General features: G+C 37.7%; 2 protein-coding genes and 1 long non-coding RNA gene across 3 annotated transcripts in view; all 3 read right to left on the bottom strand.

Moving 5' to 3' along the window:
* LOC145728789 (rhamnogalacturonate lyase-like) overlaps positions 1 to 17,727 on the bottom strand; it is a 29,842-nt gene extending 12,115 nt beyond the window's left edge. Inside the window, exon 1 of the mRNA XM_081979300.1 lies at positions 17,467 to 17,727. Coding sequence (XP_081835426.1) covers positions 17,467 to 17,677 — 211 coding nt within the window. The 5' untranslated portion in view covers positions 17,678 to 17,727. The remainder of the gene's footprint in view (positions 1 to 17,466) is intronic.
* Positions 1 to 26,057, bottom strand: part of LOC145728794 (uncharacterized) — a 66,671-nt gene that overhangs the window by 29,971 nt on the left and 10,643 nt on the right. The window lies entirely within an intron of this gene.
* LOC145728790 (uncharacterized) lies at positions 23,332 to 24,878 on the bottom strand. The gene is made up of 2 exons (XR_014178169.1): positions 24,238 to 24,878; positions 23,332 to 24,141 (listed from the first exon to the last, which is right to left on the bottom strand). It is a non-coding gene; the product is annotated as an uncharacterized LOC145728790 (long non-coding RNA).

Raw genomic sequence — 26,057 nt, 5'->3', positions numbered from 1 at the left:
ACCACCAGCTGATCATGTTGCTACATTAATAGATGAAATTAAATCAATGTTCGTCCAATTAGTACAACAAATGGCAGCATTAGGAAATGGTCAGTTCACACAGTTAGAGCGATCACGTCCGATCACTAGAGTAGAATTTTATCGATGTGGACGCAAAGGACACTATAGAAGGAATTGCAGACAGCAGTCTTGTTCTCCAAACCCACAGTGCCGACGAAATCAGGACATTAGAACAAATCACCGGAACTCCCCTGTTAAAAGAAACATTACGTGTTATAATTGTGGACGTAAAGGACATTACCGCTGGAATTGCAGACAGCAGTCTCGTTTACCGACCCCGCAGAACTGGCGTAACCAGGAGCAGGAAATGAAGAATCCGGAAAGACATTTACCGCGATATGTAGAGGATCGTCAAGCTTTTGATAGTGACTTAAGGTACCAGAAAGGACAAATTCATAATGGTTGGAGGATTAGTCAAATCGCGAAGGTGACAGATAAAGAGGTTACAAAAAGAATGAAGAGCAGCGTTTCTAAGGAAGACATAATAAAAGGGCAGCGCTCAGACCCTGATTTGAAAGTAATCAGATGGTTGGAGAACAATTTGAAGACCGATGATGAATGGAGTCCCGATGAAATTAGGAAGGATCAACTAGAAGGCAGCGACATAGGCCCATTGATGTTGAGAAAGGAACAAAGTGAGCCAAGACCAACATGGCAGAGACTCTGATTTGAAAGTAATCAGAAGATGGTTGGAGAAGGATTTGAAACCGGATTGGCAACAGATTTCCATATATGGACCAACAGTAAGGGGTTACTGGTTGCTGTGGAATTCGCTTCGACTGCGAGATGACTTGATTACTCGCAAATGGGAAAGTCCAGACGGAAAACGCTTTGTTTTCCAAACAATAGTGCCCAATTCCTGCAAAGAGAATGTGCTGCGAGAACTACATGACAGATAAGAGATCGATTTTACTGGATTAACTTCAGAAAGGACGTTGAGGAAAAGGTGTAAACAGTGCCACCAGTGTTCGTTACAGAAGGGATCCATCACAATTCGGGAACTTGAGAGAGAGAAGATGAAACCAAACAACGACCGTATGAAGATGACACTGGACCACAGACCAACTGGTGGCAATTATAAGGAAGGTGATGCTGTGTGGATGTTTCAACCGGTCAGAGGATTGGGATTGATAAACAAAAAACAAAACCTCACCATTTTCAACCAATCAGATCAGTGTTTACCGAATGATGCGGCATTAATGGTGCTGTTCCTAGATTTTGGAACGCCATCTGTACTTTCTAACTCATAGAGTTGAGTACAGATGTCACCAGATGTTGCACAACAACTAAGTGTAAATAAATTTATTAATTGTTGAGTTAAACTGACTTTGTGTAAACCCACGGGAAAATCGTAACAATATTATTTATCGGTTCTAGTATGGTACGATTTAGTAGTCATATTGCTTTTCTACTGAGTTTATTCAAAAAGTAGTTTTAACTTTACATTATTTACACTCCGAGAACAAAAAATGTAGTCCCGATATCAAATAACATGACACGTACTTTTTCACAATGTAACCACTTAAAACAAAGATTTGCACATTGATTTTGGTTCAGATCAAATACCTAATGTAGATTAAATATTTTTTTTTTAAGCGCAACCACTTTAGTTCGAGTATCAATATTCAGGTGAGCCACCAACCAAAAATGATTATCAGAATTGAAGTTTGTTTTATCTTATCTATACTTATACATTGAGCGGCACAGGTATTTCATATAATGACTGAATAAGCAGGAGGACAACGTAAAACTGATTTCTTGAAATAACGGAAGAACTTAGAAGTATTTATATACTATGTATTTATTTTATATACACATATTGTATTTATATACACGACAAGACAGGTTACGGAGTACTGTCCTAGCCTAAATTATAGTTTTTCCTGTAGACTTCCCAGGAAACTGGACATTAGCTCGGCAGAGAATGCAGATTGCAGAATGCAGATTCTGTGGTTTAATAAAATTTCGTATTCGCACAGAAGTATAACAATTATAAGAATGAGAGCGGTACACTGCCTGCGGCCCAATTCACGAAATAATTCGGGGGTAGAAAAAGTTATAACGGGGTAGAAAACCAAAATCTACACCCGAATCATCGAATCCTACAACACCCACTCAAGGCATGAAAAGACCGGCACTAGACAAAACAACTCAATGTGCTACAACATCCACCTCTACAAAACCACCAACAACCAACACCTACCATTAATGAGCAACTCCAACCAAACGAGACACTTAACGTTTAAATTACCATTCTGCGTCATTGCACTACCAACACTAACGAGAATTCAATTGGCAATAAAATGGGATCGAATAAGGACGTAATCATTAAATACGAGACTAATTTTCTTATCAAAACCAACGACGAGTTCAACACAACTAAGGCACTGGCGCTTCTCAAACAACAGGGAGTAATCACGTCGTTTAAGATGCAGATGCACAATTCAAACCCACCAATGTCAACCGAAGTGTCCGGCCATCATTTACGGTGGTAGCCACAGGAGTCCATCTCGACATCACTGATGTTCCTAAACCACCTTAAGGAAATTCATCCACAGATAAGATTCTGCGAAACTTACGAAAGCCTGATGACGGATAGAAGTGTGCACTTTCTGGGCTTGCCGTATTGTGGATAGCAAGCCTGTACCCATCCCTGCACCTTGATGTAAATGTTGTGCATATGACCCTCAGTCGGAGGACTGCAAGAAGCCCGTTAAGTGCACCAAATGCGAAGGAAACCATTCAACTACTGTGTCTTCACTTCACCACTTCCAGTTAAATGTGCAACATGCAACTCGGACGATCATGCAGCATGGAGCATGAAGTGTTCCAAACGTCCTACAGCACCCATAGAAGATATCCCAAACGTAAAGGCAAAATGTCTCAACAAGAGAACGGATGAGGTGTCGGATTCAATGGCGACAGACAGCCGAATTCACAAAACCAATACACACGACTACATAATAAACAAAGGCAAACACCAACTGAACAAAACAAACAACAACAGAGAAGAATTAATTATTATTGACGACCACAACGTTGACACTTCTGTCGTTTTTAAATCAACCGCTGCTCTTTCCCATGGACTGCCGGAGATATGTATGGTTAGATAAACAGAGTATTTTCCAGCTGGACTTTCCCATTAGCGAGTGATTAAGTCATCTCGTAGTTGAAGCGAATCCCACTGTAGCCAGAAACCTTGTACTGTTGGTCCAGGTCTTGAAACGTCTTGCCATTCTGGTTTCAAGTCTTTCTCTAACCATTCTCTGATTATGCTTAAATCAGGGTCTAAACGCTGTGCTTCTATTATCTGCTCCCTAGAGACGCTGTTTTCCACTTCTGTTGTTACTGTGACCTCTTTGTTTGTCACGTTCCGGATTTGATTAATGCTCCCTGCCTGATTCTTGGTCTCCTGGCTTTCGCAAAACTTGCGATCTTCTTCGCAACATGGTCTTCTTGACAAACCATCAGCATTGACATGGGATCGTTTTTCCCGGTGTTTTAAGTCCAGATCGCAAGCTTGAAGTTTTTCTAACCAACGTGCCAATTCAATCCTTCGGGGTTCTTGAAATTTAGCAGCCATTGTAGGACCGCATGGTCCAATCGGATCAGAAATTTTCTCCCGTGTAAGAAGCTGTAGTCATGTTCTACCGCTTTCACAACTGCCAAAAGTTTTTACGAGTGGCAAAGTTTCTCAACGAATTGCTGTAATAGCCAATAACCACTTCATTGTGAATCTGAGAAAGAACGGCTTCTATACCAAACTGAATAGCATCAGCGTCCAAAACAAATGTTTCTTCTTGCGATGGATAAGCCAAAACAGATGCTGTTATAAGTCGCTTCAACAATTCCGTGGGGAAGGTTTGCTTAATCAATATCACATTGATGAGTGATTTAGACGCAATATCAAGTCTATTAAGTGTGTAAGACAAAACTAGTTTTGGTTTTTGGTTTTGGAAGTTGGATCGGTATTGGAAATCAAATTTTACAGTTTAGCCGACGTTCCACAAATTTATATTTAGGCAAGCTGCTTTCTTTATTCCGTGTGAGTAAACACATTTCTTGTCATGACCGAGCTGACAAGGTATATTGCTACCAATACTGTACATAGCTCCTGTTTCAGGTACCTTATTTGCTTAACATTTAAATATGGGTCCAAATCATCTATCATGAAGGCTATCATGCTTTTGAATGGGTCAAATTTTGAAAATCACTATCAATTCTTTTAAAAGCCTCTGAACTAGAGGTGCTCGAAACCACGGTTGTAGTGGTGTCACCAAAATTCGAATTTCGAAAATGATTCTTAATACATATATCTAAATTGGATTTAATGCTGTTATTTTACAGAATTACCCTTAACAAATTTTTCTATCCCGTTTGACTGTAAGACTAGGAAGAGATTGTGCTCATGTTAAGTGTTTTTTACACCAGATTGTAGGTAACTATTTTATTATCTACACATATGAAATATACAAATTAAATGTTTAAAAAGTATACTTAGGTTTTCTTTGAGTAGTAGATTTCTTAATAATCATTAAGGGGATAGTATCAGAAACAAAACATAAGCGTTTTACTAGAGTATGTTATCATCATTAAGTTGGCAGCATTAATCAAATAATCTATTTGAACAATTAATGTCACTGTCACATCATAACATTAACCGCCATTTGCACCGTCGTACTTAAGTTAAGTGTGGTTTAGAGTGTGACATTTTTCACCTGTACTGTCACAGTCTGACCCACACTTAAATTAAGCTCGGCTTACAAAACGACGGTGCAAACGGTGGTAAGTAGTTACTCAAAGTTAATATTGCATCTGAACGATGGATTTTTGGTTTAGTATGATGTGTGATGACCTATTCCTCGGATATGACTATCTCGGTTTTTTTAATTTTGTCCTTTATTTCTCTTAAAAGTTTCATAACCAGAAATGCAGCTCTCAGCCGAAAGTTACTATCCAATTCTATTTTTTTTAATCGAAAACAGAAAAAACTGTGATAGTCATTCCCTAACCCTATGTTTTCTCAAAGCGGAGGTAAAAATTCAAGCCAATTGAATATTGGGTTACCAAATGGTGTATAAAATAAAAAACCTCTACAATTCGCCAAATTAACATGGCAATCAATGAAGTAAAATAAAATAAAAAACATATTAAAGAATACATTAAAACCATAATCAAAAGTATTTTATGTTTCACGTATTCATTATAGAGACATAATACTTTGGAAACAGTGTAGGTTATAGTGTCTACAGGGTAATTCAAATTCGACCCTCACCATTGGAATCTCGGAAACTATGAGAGATACGAGAAAGTTTAAATTGGGGCAAAGTTGCGCAATGTAAAGCTCAACCAAATGCCGTTTTAAAAATTTCGATTTTCCGAGTACTTCCGAAGATATCCGAAAAAAACTGAACATTTTATTTTTTGTTTTTATTTATTTCTAATCTTATTTGAAGAGATATTCCAAAACTAAAAGCAACTTTTCATTGCCACTTTTTCCCAGCTATTCGTTGATGGATTCAAATTTGCCACACAACGTTTCGTTTTTTGGCAGCCATCATCAACTTTCTTTTTTCTTATGGGCGCCATATTGGATTTTTAGCCCACCAAATAGTACGTTTTATTCTGATTTTAGTGATGGGTAATAACTTATGATTTGCTTCAAAAATAACAAAATAATTCAATAAAAACTAATTTTACCTTAGTTAGCTTTGAGTTAATGAGAGTTTTATGAAGATTACTTGGTAGTACTTGTCACACGCAATTGACCTGAACATACTTAAGGCGTACACGTGACTTAAACCGGTTTATTCACTCGAAGAGCTTAGGCCACTCGCTACGCTTGTGGACCTAGTTGTTCTTTTCGTGAATAAAAATTGGTTTAAGTCACTTGCTGTATAAATAACTATTAAATCACTCTGAATGACATTCGTCTATTTACAGATGTAAACAAACAAACATCAATGTTACATCTACGGGGCGCAGTGCCAATTTAATAGAACTGTAATTTTAGTTTTTTTTTTAATATAAGAAGCCGAAATTTAATAAAATACTGTATAAAACACGTGACTTAAACCGATTTATTCACTCAAATAAATAAGAATGAATAAAAAATGGTTTAAGTCACTTGCTGTATAAATAACTATAAACTTGCACTTAACATTATAAAAAATTGTTCCTAAAATAATGATCTTTCTCTTGAAAACATAAATGAGCCTTTTAAGATAGAAATAATGCTAACAAATCTCTTTTTCTGATTAACCTAAATAGTTCAGCAATGCTTGTATAATAATAACATTTTCTGCGGGGGTTTATTTTCTAGATACATTTTTAACTATGATTGACGCTCTAATGATCGTCCGAATTATCGTTTTTGACAAGTACTGTCAAATAATGACATTTTATAAAACGGCCCATTAATTCAAAGCCAATAACTAAAGTAAAAATAGTTTTTATGGTAGTAATTATTTTGTTATTTATGAAGCAAATCATAAGTTATTATACATCACTAAAATCAGAATAAAACGTACTATTTGGTGGAAACGTCGTGTGGCAAATTTGAATCCATCATCGAATAGCTAGGAAAAAGTGGCAATGAAAAGATGCTTTTAGTTTTGGGATATCTCTACAAATAAGGTTAGAAATAAATAAAAACAAAAAATCTAACTTTCAGTTTTTTTCGGATATCTTCGGAAGTACCCGGAAAATCAAAATTTTTAAAACGGCATTTGGTTGAGCTTTAAATTGCGCAACTTTGCCCCAATTTAAACTTTATCGTATCTCTTATGGTTTCTGAGATCCCAATGGTGAGGGTCGAATTTGAATGACCCTCTATAACAACCTGAGGGCATTATAGGCGGACGTTATTGTTACGGTTTTCCCGTGGGTTTACACAAAGTCAATTTAACTCGGCAAGAAATAAATTTATTTACACTTCAAAATACCTCAAAACACTCCGTACAATAATTAATTCAGCTACCAAAAACACTACTACAATTCCACAATTATTCTACTATTTAAACTACACCGCGTTCCCAAATCCACTACTACTCCACCGAGGAAACCGCTCCTTTTTATTCGGCAAGCCACGTTCTAGAACCACTGCAAAACGCTTCGCAATTTGCGTCGAACATCGAAGACGCTTCCCGGTGTGTCGCTTTCCTACTATAACACGCGCCAGGCCAGATATTGCGGCGCATCGGATCCATCCCGAATCAAGTGCTCGTTCAGTAAGTATCGAGCATAGTAGGCGCCAAACCATAACACTGTCCCCCTCTTAAAGCTGATCGTCCCGATCCGCTTCATCTAGTCCCTGATACTTCTTGAGTCTGTCCAGATGGACAATTTTCATCTTGCCTTTGAGGCTGCGTTGGTTAATTTCGGTGATTTGCCTTTCTTCCTCTGAGGGTTAAACAACCAAATTTTATCGTCCCCCTGGAACCCTCCCGAATTGGCCCTAAGATCATAACAAGCTTTCTTTTTGTCGCTAGCTAGATTCAAACTATCCCTGACAAGACCATGGTTGTTCAGTAATCTTTCTTGCAACTCGTCAACGTAGTCCTCAATGTTCGTGCTTTGGCCTGTTGGAGATCCGAACACCACATCACACGGAAGTCGAAGTGCTCGACCTAACCGAACTTTGGATGGTGACTGTTCCGTTGAGTTGTGGACTGCTGCTCTTTACATCATCAAGAAGAGCGGAATATGCTGGTCCCAATCTTTCTGATGTTGATCAACAACCTTTGAGAGATGTTGCTCTATGGTCTTATTAAATCTCTCGGCCATTCCATCCGACTGAGGATGAACTGATGAAACTTCTTAATGCCTAGCAGGTTACAGAGCCTCTGAAAGAGCTTGGGCTCAAAGTTTCGTCCCTGGTCAGAGTGTAACGGCACCAAATCTACTGAAGACATTTTCGACGAGAATATCAGCGACTGGGCTGGCTTCTTGATTTGAAAACACCTCAGGCATAAGCCATTTGCTAAAGTAATCCATAGCAACAAGAATGTACTTGTTGCCTTTGTTGGTCTCAGGAAAAGGCCCAGCGACGTCTATGGCCAAACGTTCGAATGGCAGTCCTACGTTGTACTGCTTCATAGGTCCTTGGGATCTTGTCTGTGGTCCGTGGCTAGCTGCACAAATGGAACATTGTCGACACCATGATTTCACGTCTTGACAGTAGTTCACCCAGTAAAAGCGTTGCCGGATTTTGTCCAAAGTCTTATTTACTCCCAAATGAGCACCAGTCTTTCCATTGTGCATTTCCTCCAGTACGTTTTCGACCCTTCCTCTGGGAACTACCAGCTGCTTCCTTATCTCTTTTTCATCGGCACTCTCCCAAGCTCTTTTTAGCAAGCCGCCTTCAATCACAAGCGAGTCCCACTGAGCCCAAAGTGCTTTGAACGGCCTTTGCTAGAGATTTCTTGTCATGTTGGTCTTGGCTCGCTTTGTTCCTTTCTCAACAACAATGGGCTATGTCGCTGTCTTCTAGTTGATCCTTCCTAATCTCATCGGAACTCCATTCATCATCGGTCTTCATCTGAACCATTCTGATGGACACAACTCCTTCACGTTGTTCCGCTTTCCGGCAATGTTTGCATTCTTCGGCGCAAGGTCTTTTTGATAGAGCATTTGCGTTATTATGCAGCTTTTCGGGTCGATGGTTGATGTTGAAATTATACTGCTGGAGTTTTTCAAGCCATCTTGCTACTGCCCTTCTGGTTGTTTCATTCGTAAGAGCCACTTAAGGGTCGCATGGCCGGTCCTTATCAAAAATTCCTGTCCGTACAGGTACTTGTGAAAGTGATCCACTAATTTTACTATTGCCAGTAGCTCTTTTCTCGTTACACAGTAGTTCTCTTCTGCTTTGGTAAGTATCGTACTGAAGTACTCTATGACATGTTCTTCGCCGTTTTGGATTTGAGACAATACAGCTCCAATACCAGCATTACTGGCATCTGTGTCTAAAATGAACTTTCCTTTTGGTTGTGGATAACTGGACTGGAGCAAAGTGATGCTTTTAGCCTTCTGAACGCCTGATCACATTGAATATTCCAACAGTAGGGTGTTTTGTCCTCAGTAAGTTGATGTAGCGGAGCTGCAATGTTGGTAAATCCTTCCACAAACCGTCTGTAGTAGGTGGCAAGTCCTAGAAAGCTTCTCAGTTCATGTTTATCCGTCGGTACTGGCCATTATCTGATTGCTTGGATCTTCTTGTCGTCCGTCTGAATTCCGTCGACGGACACAACATGCCCAAGAAATTCGACTTGCTTTTGGAAGAACCAACACTTTTTGGCGTTCAATCGAAGATGGGCACTACCTATTCTAGCAAATACTTCTTGCAAGTTGTTCAGATGCTCTTCAAAAGTTTTTCCCGTCACCATGATATCGTCCAAATAAACCAAGCAAGTCTTCCAGTTAAGGCCACGAAGCACAATTTCCATCAGTCTTTCAAAAGTAGCAGGAGCATTACAAAGTCTGAAGGGCATAGAAAACCAACAGGATCCTGCCAAAGTCGTCTGCGTGTCGTCGATACGGGGAAGTGGAAAGCTGTCCTTCTTGGTCACGCCATTCAGTTTTCGGTAATCTACACAAAATCTGCTTGATCCATCTTTCTTAGTGACCAGAACAACAGGTGATGACCAAGGTTTGTGTGAAGTTATCCATAAACCGTCAGCCATAAAACCGTCTCGGTCAGAACAGGCGGGCGTAAGGCCTACTATGATATTAACAGGCCCGAATACATCTTTATTTATAAGGAAGCGAGTTGTTTACAATTTTTTTGAGTGAATGCTTCCATCGGACATTTCTGGTTAATGGACATTCCTAAAAATGTCTCACACTCATAAATTGCAACAGGGTCTGCGATGTTGAAAAAAAACTAAACGCAATTATCGTAATTCATCGCTTAGAGCATCCTGGACAATTTTTAAGTTTGAGTGCCACAACTTGACAGTACTAAATCGACGTAAGGGATGTCCCTGGACAATTCTAAGGACATCTCATAGAATGCTTCACCGTCTGAGGGGTTGAAAAAAATTAAAAACGCATGCTAATTAACGACATTCGTCGTTTAGACTGTCCTGGACACTTTGTAAGTCCGAGTGCCACAACTTGACAGTGTTAAATCGATGTAAGAGATGTCCCTGGACAATTCTAAGGACATCTCATAGAATGCTTCACCGTCTGAGGGGTTGAAAAAAATTTAAAACGCATGCTAATTAACGACATTCGTCGTTTAGACTGTCCTGGACACTTTATAAGTCCGAGTGCCACAACTTCACAGTGCTAAATCGATGTAAGGGATGTCCCTGGACAATTCTAAGGACATCTCATAGAATGCTTCACCGTCTGAGGGGTTGAAAAAAATTTAAAACGCATGCTAATTAACGACATTCGTCGTTTAGACTGTCCTGGACACTTTATAAGTCCGAGTGCCACAACTTCACAGTGCTAAATCGATGTAAGGGATGTCCCTGGACAATTCTAAGGACATCTCATAGAATGCTTCACCGTCTGAGGGGTAGAAAAAAATTAAAAACGCATGCTAATTAACGACATTCGTCGTTTAGACTGTCCTGGACACTTTATAAGTCCGAGTGCCACAACTTCACAGTGCTAAATCGATGTAAGGGATGTCCCTGGACAATTCTAAGGACATCTCATAGAATGCTTCACCGTCTGAGGGGTTGGAAAAAAATTAAAAACCTATGCTAATTAACGACATCCGTCGTTTAGACTGTCCTGGACACTTTCTAAGTCCGAGTGCCACAACTTGACAGTGTTAAATCGATGTAAGGGATGTCCCTGGACAATCTTAAGGACATCTCATAGAATGCTTCACCGTCTGAGGGGTTGGAAAAAATGTAGTCTGTGTGCCTTTTAGTAATTAATATTTACTATGATTTTATACCGGGTGTTTTAGGTTTTAAAACTTAAACCGCGTATTCTACGTCTAAAAATAATTCTGGTTTGCTATATACACCTGATCCAAAAATGCTTTGTTAAAGAAAAACAGAGTGTTTTTATTTTATTTTGTTTTAGTTTTACGATTGAATATCCTTATTTGGTTAAACAGTCTTTAACTTATTCATTAATTTAGAACTGTTGGCATAGGTCACATATACCATAAAGAAATTCGTCTTTAGTACTACAACCAATTTGTATGTGAGCAAATCTTTTACAAGTTTTACATCTAATAATTTCTTTGTCGTTTACCATATTTCCGCAATAAATGCACTTGTTAGAAACATTGTCGGAATTTTCTAGTATCATTGAAAGCAGGTCTTTTCGAAACGCATCTGGATCAAAATGTTCGTTTATACTAGATTGCGCACAAATTTGTTGAAAAAAATAGATTATATAGACTCCGCAATTGTAATCATCTTTTTGAGTTGTGTGATGTTTATGAATTTGAGTAAAATGTTTTGCTGAATTTTGTGTATTTGGCATAGAATAGAATTTAATATAAGCATCTAAAAAGTTTTTAAATTTATCAAATATATTCTTACTAGTAGCTGATTGAATTTCTGCACCAAACGAATCTAAAAATAAGAAGGTACTTTCCTTGAAGTCAGCTACTACGAGGCAGAAGTGATTATTTTGGATTAAAAACGGCATGATGAGTACGTCTGTATCTAATTGAATTGTAATTTTTTTTAATATAAAATTATTTACATTACCATGAAAAAGGATTTGTGTAGATATAGTGCAGGAAAAAAGGTTAAATCTTTTGTTATTTAAAATGTGAAAACAGATATCGACAACAAAATTGCTTAACCATTGTTTACCTGTCAACGTTTCAAAATCTTCTTTTGTTATTTCTTTAATTTCACATTGTGCTTCAGAAAAAAAGCTGATATATACTGTTCTTTCGACTTTTGGCAAATAGTAAGAGTAGTATTTTACTAAACCATTAGGAAAAAAATCTAAGTTTCTTGTAGTGGTCCACTTTTCAAGGTGAGTTACTAAGGAATACTTTGATAGAGATGGAATTAAAATAAAGTAACAAAATGATTTTAATTTGGTAAACATATGATCCCAGAAATCTTTGTTTCTGAAAATTCTTTGACAATGGTGACCTTTGTTGGTGTAAATAAAAAAGTCGCACCAATCCCTGTTTGTAATTTCTAATAAACCTTGAATTTGGTAGTAATAATCACTATTTAATTTAAGATTTCCTTTATTGTCACAATATGGTATTTTTCCAAGTTTAACAGCTTCCAACGGCTCCTCGTTTTTAATTAGGAATGGGCATTTTACTTCTAAAATTCCATTTGATCCAATTAAGGAATCAGGTGATGCAGCTAGATATTGATGATCGGGATGAATCCAAAGTCCAGAAGCTTTACACTTTACTTTAAAAATGTGCTCATATTCTTTAATTGCTGCATGTTCTTGATTGATGCCATGCCGAATAGAGGGTATGTACTCCAAACACTTAGGACTTAATATATTTGCAGCTATTGAAAGTAATCTTTTCTCATTTCGGGCTTTACACACTGGTCCAAAGACAGAAGATGTCAACCTACACTTTCTCTCATTTTTCCATAATTCATTATATCTCTGACCTCTCGTTTTAAACTCAATATCTGCTAGTCCAGATGTATTCTTCAAATACATTTTTTCTAACAGTACGGTGTATTTTACTGAACACAAAGAGCTCGAATCAGTTTGTTTTCCAACTTTTATTGGTACTTCAATTTCTTTACTTTTCACAGATGCTGTTTTGTCAATCAAACATTTAGGACATTTGAATGTGACACTATTAATATCTAAACTACATTTTAAAGCACATAATTTGTGTACGCAATTATTACAGTCGTCGCATAATAACCAAGTAATAGGTCCGTCATCTTGTTTGTCATTATAATGGCGACAAATGACGCAACGCACATTTTCGATCTCATGATGCACCACTGGTTCTTTATTATTGGTTTCATTTAACATGCTGGCAGATAAGAATTTTTTTAATTCATGACCTTGAAAATTGGAAATTTGGGTAGGTCTACTTTTTTTCTTCCATACTTCAAGTGCATTTAAATCACTTTGCAATCTAGTACTAATTTGATGTGATTCTGACTTTGTGCACCTTTTATTCCTGATTTGAAGTTGGACTTCTTTAGCGAGAAAAGTTACATGCTCTCTAAGTTTTCTAACTACCCGACTACATTTTTGATTCATTTGGCCATCGAGGATATGGTTCTTGACAATACCAAACCAGCGCTCGACCGGACAATTACTATATCGCCTTCTATTAGACAGAATGGTACTCCATAATGGAAGGTAAGGAATATATCGTTTAAAAAATATATCAAAAAATATTTTATTTTGTAATGGATTGTTTTCTTGAGATTCTTCACAGTCGTTGACAATATTTATATACTTTATGACCCCTAAAAAATGTTGATAATAAGCACTGGTTTCAAACTGAGACAAATTTTTCGAAAATTCAGTAAATTTACTGTCGGCCGTAGCATCAGTCGTTGAGTCGGTTTCTTTGATGAAATTTGTATCAGGCTCTGTCATATTAGCAATTTCAAACAGAGCTTTCTGAACAGCTGCATTTTGTTGTTCTGACATTGTTATGATATAAAAATTGACAAACCACCTAGACAAATTTGGCCAGTCTACGTTATACGACACTGCCAATAATTGCTTCATAGTTTTTCTATGTGCTTCCTCATAATGTTCACAAATTAACGTTGACATTAATTTAAACATATGAAAGCAGCAAAGATGAAGTTTAATGAAGTCTTCTGGCAATGTTTGGTTATAATTCAAAAAATTGAAAGTTAATTGCAAGTAAGTATTTAAATCTATGTTATTAAAAACTAAAAGGGAAGCATTGATTAAGGCAAAACTAAAATCTGTTACAATATCCCTGAATATTGGCCACCCACTTTTATCTGACAAACAGTAGCTTTTAAAACCAAATAGCCAGTTGGATATTGATTTTGCATCGTGCGATGATGATACCATTTCAAAAATGGAACATACCCTATTTGATGAAGGTATCTCTATCACACCGGCATAGTAATATACTCTTTTATCTCCATCGTTAACCTTTCTTATAAGACTTCCAGTGGAATCAAGATGTAATGGTTGATTCGGAAAATATTTTACTAAATTAATTTGTTCTCGGCTAAATAGGTAAACATGAAAAGGCACTCCGACACAACTTATATACTCTGGATGATCATTTTGCATTTGTATCATATCTAGGAAATCATCTTTGTTTCTGTCATTTTTGGCTAATTGTTCTGCTCTTACTCGTCGATATACAGAATCAGATTTAACATTGCCTAAGTTTTTGTAAATTTTGCTTTCCGATTCTTTTAACGCCAGAATGTCATTTTGACGAGCTTTAAGCGGTTTTGAATGAACTAATTGATTTCCGACCAGTTTCCGTTGAATTCCCCTGAGTTGTGAAGTTATGGTATTCACATGATTGTAATTTAATGATGTGCTGTATACGTTTACTTTGATGATTTTGCGTACATGGTTGGATAACTCGAGAAATATTAATTTAAAGTTTTTGCATCTCTTATGTATGCAATAAGCATAAACGGTAAGAGAATCTTTTTTTTCAGAGTAAAATGTTTCTTTAAAATAAAGCTTACAAGTGGAATTTATTTTTTGAAACCTCTTATTTATTAAATAAGAATACTGAGCGGGTATTAAATTGTTGTTACGGGAAATAAGATTATACTCTTCAAGGGTAATTTCAAAAGTTCCTTCAAAAAAATTGCAAAGTGAAAATGAAGGACAATTGTAACTAGAGTCACACATGTTTGTGGTATTCTTTGGAAGTGGACTTGCATCAAATTCAGTGTCAGTAAACTCTAATATTTGAATCTCTTTTGGTATGTCATACTTATCAGAACTGATCGGTTGACATTTTTTATGTTTATTTTCGTCTAGTTTATCTGCATTCTGGATATTCTTACTATGACATATGTCTACTGTTTCATTTATCTCAAACAATGATTTGGAAGAAAAGGGCTTTATTGACACAATATCAGATGTATGTGCCGCTTCCTTCTTCAAAACATCGATTATTTCAATTTCATTTACGGGAATTAATCCTTTAGTGTTTTCTGACGTTTCCTTGAACTTGAAAATTTCTAAGTGGTTTCTATAACAAAAAGCTTTATTTTTTTTTCGGTTTCGTAGAGAATTTTTTTTGTTCAGTAGCTTACACAAAGTTGAGTAAATTGCGTCATTTTTGTAATAAGAATCCGCAAATAAAATTTGCATATTGATGTTAGCCTTTCTTATTACATCTCTGAAATGTTGAATATTGATGTTAACCGCATTCGGAGGGTTTGAATGACGTATAATATCAGTTTTTAATTTATTGGTAAGTAATTGGCGTAAGTTTCCAGTGTTTCTTTTAAAATACGACTTAATGTATATTTTGCTCTTCCGGTCCACATTGTTAAACATTTTAACGCAAATGTCATGAATAATTGGGCTGTTACTATCTAATTGTTTAAAATCATCAAAATGCATATCTGCGTATTTCTGATTTAGAAACTCAGATAATTTATGAACGTCCAATACAGTTTTTTTGAATTTTTTAGATGCCATAATGTTTAAAAAAACATATAGGAAATATTAAGAAATAGAGTAAAGCTCAAGCCACCTGCTACAAAAAGATCAGTCGCACAAGCGTAACCTATCCAGCAATCAGCAAAAACGCGAAGTCAATTTGAAAGCACGGCTCGGCCGCTCGCTTTGGGATATTAACTTTTAGCCCGACCACACTCGGACCCGAAAGCTTACATCATGCATCTAAATCCAATTTACCGGCTTTTGCTTTCGAGCCACCGTGGCGATAACATCGCACTGCAACGACAAGGCGCGGCGGGGCGCCCGGCCAGTGGCCAGTACTTATTTGTTAGGGAGGCTAACGTTGGACTGTTCTTGGACTAAAAATTGTCCAGGACAGTCCAAACGACGGATGTCGTTAATTAGCATGCGTTTTAAATTTTTCCAACCCCTCAGACGGTGAAGCATTCTATGAGATGTCCTTAGAATTGTCCAGGGACATCTCTTACATCGATTTAACACTGTCAAGTTGTGGCACTCGGACTTATAAAGTGTCCAGGACAGTCTAAACGACGAATGTCGTTAATTAGCATGCGTTTTTAATTTTTTTCTACCCCTCAGACGGTGAAGCATTCTATGAGATGTCCTTAGAATTGTCCAGGGACATCCCTTACATCGATTTAGCACTGTGAAGTTGTGGCACTCGGACTTATAAAGTGTCCAGGACAGTCTAAACGACGAATGTCGTTAATTAGCATGCGTTTTAAATTTTTTTCAACCCCTCAGACGGTGAAGCATTCTATGAGATGTCCTTAGAATTGTCCAGGGACATCTCTTACATCGATTTAACACTGTCAAGTTGTGGCACTCGGACTTACAAAGTGTCCAGGACAGTCTAAACGACGAATGTCGTTAATTAGCATGCGTTTTTAATTTTTTTCAACCCCTCAGACGGTGAAGCATTCTATGAGATGTCCTTAGAATTGTCCAGGGACATCCCTTACGTCGATTTAGTACTGTCAAGTTGTGGCACTCAAACTTAAAAATTGTCCAGGATGCTCTAAGCGATGAATTACGATAATTGCGTTTAGTTTTTTTTCAACATCGCAGACCCTGTTGCAATTTATGAGTGTGAGACATTTTTAGGAATGTCCATTAACCAGAAATGTCCGATGGAAGCATTCACTCAAAAAAATTGTAAACAACTCGCTTCCTTATAAATAAAGATGTATTCGGGCCTGTTAATATCATAGTAGGCCTTACGCCCGCCTGTTCTGACCGAGACGGTTTTATGGCTGACGGTTTATGGATAACTTCACACAAACATGACCAAGGGCTGCAAGATTCTTCTATAACTCCGTCGTCAAGCATCCTATCCACTAGTTCCTGCACTTGTTGATTTTGACGTCGTCTGGAAAGAATCGCTTCGCGATTTGCGTCGAACATCGAAGATGCTTCTAGGTGTGTCGCTTTCTAACTGTGTCTAATCCATCCCGAATCGCGTGCTCGTTCAGTAAGTATCGAGCATAGTAGGCCCAAACCGTAACAATATGAATCCATCATCGATAGAATACAAAAAATCTTTCAGTTTTTTTCGGATATCTTCGGAAGTACTCGCAACTTTGCCCCAAATTAAACTTTCTCGTATCTCATATAGTTTCCGAAATCCCAATGGTGTGGCTCGAATTTGAATTACCCTGCATATAAAATAGGACAACGACAAACGTGAAAGTACTGGTCATTTGACCTGACAGTTTACCGACATGTTTAATTTTACAATAACTATAAATTTAAAAGTTGTCGCCAACTTGTTAAAACTTATAGAAAAATTACCAATGAAGTGCAAAAACATACCTGTGCCAGTCCAGTCAAGATAGAAACTCTTTTCTCCTATTACATCTTCCTCCCCAACATACAAAGATGAAACCGTTGAGTCCGATTTAAATTTAAATTTTACCAAATCGTTGGAAACTTGAACTGTTAGATTGTTTACGGTCAATTGAACTGCTGTTTCTGTTAATAAAAAGTTACTAACAGAAAAGATGAAAAGAGTAATAATCATCATTTTGAACTAGTTAGTTGCTTAATAGGACTGAAACTTGTTTTATTCTTATTAAAATATAAACATATAAAATTTATCTTATTTAAGTTGTTATAGTGAAGAGAGGAATAACGTCATTATTATCAGTAACACTTAAAGATTATAATATTGTTTTCAACGGTTGCAAAGTACTGGGTGTTCCAGTTTTGAAGTTTCTGTAGGGTATTTCGCTTATGTATAATGAATGATAATGCGGTTTTTGCGACATCAGTGTGCGACTTGGCCAAGGTGTTCTATTATTTTCTTGACATTTTCAACATTTGAACAATACAGCTTATGCAAGCTTTTCCAAAGTATTGCAGTTTATGGACACTAATATATCCCGTACTCTACAATATAACCCCACAAATAAAAATATAATGTAGTATTATCCGGAAATTACTTAGAAAGTTACTCAGATATCAGGTTCATATAATGCTGCAGGTTATAGGAAGTTTATGTTACTTAAAAACCAGTTTAGGAAGTTCGACGGTACCATCAAAGACTGGGTGTCTTTTTGGGCCCAGTTTAGTAAAATTGATGAAGATCAAGAAAATGATTTAGCTGATAAGGTTGAGTACTTGATTCAGGTCACAGTATCTGGAAGCCAAGCCCGAAATATAGTCGAGAGTTTTCCTGCTACAAGAGAAAATTGCCGCAAAAGTGTTGAAAGCTAGAAGTCGCGTTTCGGTAGGGAAGACCTCCTGGTAGAAGTGTACTACATAAGGGAGTTATTGCGTCTAATTCTAAGCAACGCAACATCAAAGACCAAAAATGTTGCTAAGATCTATAGAGACCTTGGGAATAGGTCCAGAAAAATACCCAGCAATTCTCTTTCCATTGGTAGAATCTTGTATACCAGAGTTCCTCAGAGTGTGTCATCGTGCTTCAATGAATCAATGTTTTTACGCAAAAGAAGGACCAACCGAGGGGATAACCACTGTGGAAAAAATGTGATAATATTTCGCATTTTTAAAAAAATCGCTGCAATTTTGCGTAATTTCTAATGATTTCTCAGGATTTCCAGCGATTTCGCGCGATTTATGATGATTGTCATAAACTTAATTTGCAGAAATGTGTTTGATTATGCAATAATTTGTAGAATTTTTAATGATTTAAAAAATAATCAAACAAATATTTTAAAAGTTTAATATCACAGTAGTTACCAGATATTACATAGTGTATTACAAGTTAATTAAATAACTTACGACTTAACTTAGTACTAACCGCCATTTGCACCGTCATACTTTAAGTTGAGCTTAAGTTAAGTGAGGTTCAGACTGTGATTTTTTCACATGTATTGCCTTAAGTTTGGCTTAAAATATGAAGTTGCAAATAGGGGTAACTTGATTAAGTTACTAATACTAAATGTGAGGTTTGGCAGTGAAAAACTGTCAATTGTACGACGCTAGAGCTAGATTTATAGATTGACGCAGAAGGAGAAACTGTGAACAACAAAGGAGGCAGAAAACGAGTTTAGAGTCAATAGATAGACGAGAAGAAAATGGATTTAAAGGAGAATTTTACAAAAACTCTTTCAAACGCTTTTTAGTTCATTAAAAACTTCTTTCTATGTCTTGTTTTTCGTGCCTTTTAATGTAGAATGGGTCACTACCTAAAAGAGAAATACGCCCGTAAAATATTGTTACGGTTTGGGCCCACTATGCTCGATACTTACTGAACGAGCACTCGATTCGGGATGGAATCGATGCGCCGCAATATCAGGCCGAGCGCGTGTTAAAGTAGGCGTTTCTGGAACGTGGTTTACCGAATATTAAAGAAGCGGTTTCAGACAGTGGAGGAGTAGTGATATTGGAAACGCGGTGAAGTTTAAATAGTAGAATAATTGTGGAATTGTAGTAGTGTTTTTGGTAGCTGAATTAATTATTGTACGGAGTGTTTTGAAGTGTAAATAAATTTATTTCTTGTTGAGTTTAATTTGACTTTGTGTAAACCCACGGGAAACCGTAACAATATCTTTTTTACTTCTTGTGTGTTCTATCTTTGGCCAGACAGACTTCAGGAATTTAACTCTACTTCTTTAGTCGTCAATTTTTTCAATTACCAATATACCAACTTTGATAGCAGACTGCATAATATTCTTCTATCCAAATCTGTGGAACTGAGAAAGTATCTGATAAAGTAAATTCTTCGTCAGAAAAGTCTCGATTTCAAACTCACTTTCAAGCAAACGACTTTCACTACTCATAGAAGTAAAAGAAAAATGATGAGGGTGAAGTTCACAATTTGAGTGTGTCTAAATTCACATTTAGTCATAAAAAATATTATCAGATTATATATTTCATAAACAACACAAAAGTAATTAACTAGGTTATTGCGGCTAATGCACCGCCAGCAGGTCACCGGGCAACCAGGTACCAAACGCAGCGTCAGCAGGAAAATCACCAAACCTTCGAATGTGGAGCACAGAACAATATTGGTCAGCACTTATTATTTTCACTTGTTTATAACGTTTGTAAATGTGTATAAATAGTTGTTAACTGTTAAATAAAAATCAGTATTAATCCAACAGCGTTTCTTACTCAACCTTCCAACCTAAACTACAACAAACTACCAAGTATCCTGAGCAATCTTCCTGAATTCCATTACAGGAATTTACAGACTGTTACCCAACAGTCTAATGTATTTCTACAGACTCTATTTGTGCATTTAGCTGCTGCCAATAAAATTTGCAACGTACGAGTTTTGATGGCGGTCTGACTAGGAAAGGAGAGGCAAATCGCATTTACTGTTGTTTGTTTGGAGGCACTGCAGTGGAACAACTTCATCTATGTATTTAAGGAAAATTGATTCATGGTGATTATCATTGTCGTTTTGATGCCCTTGACCAAATTAAAATTATACCGATTTTCAAACACTTTCCACCTTGTGTATCAGTCACTACGGTAAAACGGTAACCTTCCAGGTACGGTCGCATCTTTTCAACTCCCCAGACTATTGCTAAGCATTCTTTCTCGGTCACCGAAAACTTCCGCTCGGTAGCTGTCAGCGTTCTGCTTGCATAAGCTATGATGTGGTCTCCATTGTAATCATGCTGAATTAATGCAGCACCTAGCCCATGATCCGACGCATCTGTTTGTAGTACAAACGGTCGGGAAAAATCTGGACATGCCAAAATAGGGGCTTCGGTTAAGCATTTCTTTAGCTGTTCAAATGCTTGCTGTTGGTCTTCTGACCAGGACCACTTGACTCCCTTTTTTAATAGTCGGTTTAGGGGCGAGGCAATCTGAGAAAAGCCTTTCACAAAACGACGGTACCAGGAGGCAATGCCTAAGAAACGGCGGACACCTCTTACGGTAGTTGGTGCCGGCAAATTTTGAATAGCTGACACTTTTTCTGGGTCGGTACAGATACCATTGGATGTAACCAGGTGACCCAAGTAACGTAGGGATTTTCGGCAAAACTGGCACTTTTCTGGAATAAGTCTAAGATTTGCAGCTCTGAGACGACGGAATACCTCGGACAGGTTGTCGAGATGTTGTTCAAAAGTTTCACCAAGAACAATAATGTCGTCCAGATACGCAAAACAGTACGGATCCAGATCGGGGCCGATGACTCTATCCATTAATCGTTGAAATGTAGCGGGAGCTGAGTGTAAACCAAATGGCATGACTTTGAATTGAAACAAGCCCATTCCCGGCACCGTGAATGCGGTAATTGGTTTCATTCGTTCATCGAGAGCTACTTGCCAGTAACCCTGTTTCAAGTCAATACTGGATATAAAACGGGCACGGCGGAGTTTGTCCAAGATTGCATTAATAAACGGTAACGGGTATGCATCTTTTCGGGTAACGTCATTGACTTTTGAAAGTCAATACAGAAACGGTGCTTACCATCTTTTTTACGGACAATTACTACAGGGGAACTCCACGGACTGGTTGACGGCTCAATAATACCGTCTTGCAACATCTGCTTTACCTCGGTATTAATAATCTCCTGCATACGAGGATTGCGAGGGTGATAGCGTTGCTTAATTGGTTCGGTTTGTTCCAAGTGAATGGCATGTGTGGTTAGTGGAGTTACACCACTAATTCGATCGAACTTTGGAAGTTCGGTGTTCAAAAACTGTAGCAGCCTGGTGTTTTCGGTTTCAGTCAACGCTAAGGGCTCAGGCGGATCAATGGTGTTGACTGGACTAATCTTTTTCGGTATACTGACTGGTCTGGGGCTTACTATTTGTACAGCCCTTGTCTGCAAATTTACTTGAAATGGATGTTTTCCCAGTAGGTCCATACCAAGTACGATAAATACGGTCAACCCTGGTAAATAGTGCAACACCTCCGTTACAGTCGGGTAGCCCTCAAAAGTCAGTTTGACCCTGAAAGCCTCGGTAATATCTACCTTACTGCCGTTTGCAACTTTAGCGTTTTCAACGGCTGGACGGAGAGGTGTGCAATCGTGCTTAAGACACAACTGTCGTACCACGGCCCCTACGTATGAACGGGCAGCACCAGTGTCTACTAATGCCATAAAGTCTGTGTCAAATATTCTGACAGAGATGTGGGGTCGGCTGTCAGTCGTCAAGAAAGCCTTAAGGGCGGTAACTGCTGGTATATCCGCAACAGACGGTACTGGGACGGTCGGTACGGTAAGGTCTGGTGTTGCGGTCGGATGAACGTAGTCTTTTGTGTCAGAATCCTTATCCAACGTCTCGGTCGGTACAGGGTAACTGGTAGTAACGTTAGGTACTTTAGTAACTGGAGTAACGTCACGTTTATGTCTACTAACGGTCGGTACGGTACAACAGGTTGCAGACACGGTCGGTACGGTAATGTTAATCACATAACACTTACTATATAAGGGCAACTACCATGCTAACCAATTGTTGAAAAATCAGGGTATACCTGCTGACTACAGCGCTGTCAGTGGGTATGGTCCTAACTTTTTGAAGTGTTTGTACTAAAGTTTTCTATATTACCGGCTGTCATACATTTCGATACAGGGGAAGTTATAAAAAGGTATTGTTATTTTTAGAATAGTACATACAGGGCGATTCTTAATCTATACGGATAAACTTAACGAATGATACCTTATAAAAAAATAATGAGTAATCATGGAAAAAAGTTTAGTAAAAGTATTTTATTTATGAAGATAATCGATAATACAGTGAATTTGCAAGGCAATTCACAGTTATCGTAAAAATGTTTTTGCCCGGTTTAGGCCGTGCGAGTAGGTCTCATCGATTCAGCAATTTATAGAAAATGATGGAAATAACTTCGAATAGTTGGTATCAATCATATTAGTTAATAATGCACTTTCAATTATAATTTTGAATTCACGGTAATGTATTTTTTTTCAAATTTGTCTCTGTAAATAAAAAAACTTCACTTTTACTAAACTTTTTTCACATTATTAATCATTATTTTTCATAAGGTATCATTCCCTAAATTTAGGCGTATAGGTTAAAAGAATCACCCTTTATTATTAGATGCGTTTCAAGCATAAGAAAGTCGGCTCATTTAACCACATGTGTTATAATGGGTCGATTATTCTTAATCGTTCCAATGAAAGTAAACTCCCCCTATATTGAAAACGCTTGTGCACACTCCACACTCAGCAAATTCTGGAAAATAATGTAGGTAAAGTTATACAAATCACCAAGAAATTTATATCTCACATTCTGAAAGTCGTATAAAATTTTTATTTTTGCTATTTATAAATAATATGGATACATACTAGGTACATTTGAACTTTGAAGAGGTGCTGTCAATAGCAAACTATCTGCATGATGTGAGCTTGTGTACTTTACAATAATAAGAAGACACTATAAACATACAATTATTAAACACGTCAAACTTTTAATAATATTTGCTTAGAAAGCTAGACGATAACTTAAAAGTTAGTAGGTAAATCGTTATTTATAATTCCTTTGTCCCTTACCCGCTACTTCTCTCTTCACTCAGTTAATAATATTAATTAAAAAATTAGTAATCAGCTATAATATATTTCTTATTAGTTTCATATGTAAAACTCTCTAAACTCTCTCTATTATTTTATTTAAAAAATACAAATGGAGTGATGTTCCTGATCGATACTTTTGCAAACCACTAGAATACAATGCAAAAAAAATGGAAATGAATGTCCCCAGCGAATTTGGGACGTTATGCTGATATAGCCTGTTAAGCCTCTATTCTTTCACATACCTTTTGAATTTTTGTTAATATGCATCTGTAAACTAAGATTTTTTTACACCTTTTGTGAAGGAAACAGAAAATTAATCATCCGGTATTGAATCTTATTGATATGAAAGTTAAATTCGCCGTAGACGAAAAATGGCTTACATGAATTGTAATTATTGTGTCCGTTAAAATCGACGGATGGATTGATGATTTCAGAAGAATCATTATTTATGCGAATGTTATTATAAGATTCTTCATTTGATCTATTCTCATCGTCATTTTTTAGGGTCGGAGATGAACTACTTGTTCCTAGAATAAAGAAAAACATGTAAGCACATTATTGTTATTACGTGTCCCAAATGAAACCCAATATTGATAAAAAAATATATTTGTGTACCTACTTACCCAGTATGGATGGTACTTTCAATCGGGGCAAAAATTTCGTGGGAATGGCCGTTGTTCGAAGCCCTCTTAGAGTACCAGGAACTTTGTCAAAATCGCTAAAGTGAACATCACAAACCCAGTAGGACTTGTAAATTTGGTCATTGCTTTTGTTTTTGAGAATGGGATTTTGGACTCAATTGACCCATTTTTTAAAAAGTTCTTGATTTTTTTTCGGGAACGTATGACGTTTTGAGAAAACGTCCAAACACTCCCGAACGACGCACTTTTACGATAACACTCCATATTTATTTTACTTCTAAAACTCTGAACTTAACGAAATTAACGAAATAATGAACAAAATTTAATTACTAAACTATTTAAATAAAAATAAAAAAACATAAATATATATAACAAGTATGGAACAAATATGTTTGCAAATTAAACGTGACACTTTTTCAAAATAATGGCAGCTCTAGTCAAAATACCAATTAACCAATTATTTTGTCTTACCTTCCTCCTAGATTTTTTGATATGATGGTGACATCTATTATTAGAATGCAAAACGTAGATTTTTATACAGCGCCAAATCCTTGCAGTGGGTATGGTCCTAACTAACAGGTTTGGTATATAGGAGTTTCACATATATTATAAGTGATATGTGATGTTAATTTTGTCGGCGGTATACTTGGGTACGGTATCACAGGTGACAGGAACAGGTGGTACGGTATAACAGGTGACAGGAACAGGTGGTACGCTATAACAGGTGACAGGAACAGGTGGTACGGTATGACAGGTGACAGGAACAGGTGGTACGGTATAACAGGTGACAGGAACAGGTGGTACGCTATAACAGGTGACAGGAACAGGCGGTAAGGTATGACAAGTGACAGGAACAGGCGGTACGGTACGACAGGATACAGGAACAGGCGGTACGGTAACGTTAGCTAAGGTAACGGTCGGTAAAATGGGGTTTGATGGCTGAACGGTATTTACAAAGGACGGCTGACAGGCGGTAACGGTCGGAACAAGGTGGGTCGAGGCTGTTACGTCGGGCGGTTGTGCTTTCCTCGCATTATCACAACGCCCTTCTAGTTTTCCGGCCGTGCACAATTACAATGCCGAGACTGTACACCTTGTTTTCCACATCTGGAACAGAACAGACGGGGTGGACGAGTACATTCTGTACGGAAATGTCCAGACTCTCCACATCGCCAGCATATTCCTCCAGGATTGCCCACGGGAGCATCCTGACGGTTTTCGGTACGGGATGGGTGTTGAGGTGGCCTGTTGTGCGTTGTATTGAGAAACTGGTTGGGGCGAGTCTGTCGACTCCCTTCATTTGGTCGTGGGCGGCCTGGTACGGTAACCCGTGTCTCGGGTACTTGTTGTGATTTTACGGTCGGTTCCTGATTACTATTCACTCTAGTAAACTCAGGTTGAGGGCGGTAACTACATGCCTCTGCCTGCCTTACTTCCTCTAAGAGCCGTTCGGTCTCACGGGCTTTCTGTGACAGAGTTAACACATCGTAGAAGTCGGTCGGCCGCACCATCTGCCTTAATTGAGGTGTCATATTGCGGTACAACCAACGTAACTCCTGTTCAGGTGTTATACTCCCATGTCGGCGGATCATAGTTTGTAAGTCAGTGAAGTACAGACTGACAGATTCCCCTTGTTTTTGCAATCTGCGGCTTATCTGTGCCTCAAGATCATCATAGTAATCCAGAGGGTAATAAAAAGTGCAGAAATCAGCCTCAAATTGCTGCCACGTCGCCCAACGGTGCCGGTTGTTTCGGAACCACAATAGCGCATTACCACGCAACACCATAGGTAATTGCGGCAC

Source organism: Ips typographus, linkage group LG4, assembly GCF_016097725.1.
Source record: "Ips typographus isolate SLU linkage group LG4, UJ_Ityp_2.0, whole genome shotgun sequence".
In the NCBI taxonomy this organism is placed as follows: Eukaryota; Metazoa; Arthropoda; class Insecta; order Coleoptera; family Curculionidae; genus Ips; species Ips typographus.
Note: the sequence above shows the minus strand (reverse complement) of the source record. Positions and strands in the feature narration are given on the sequence as shown.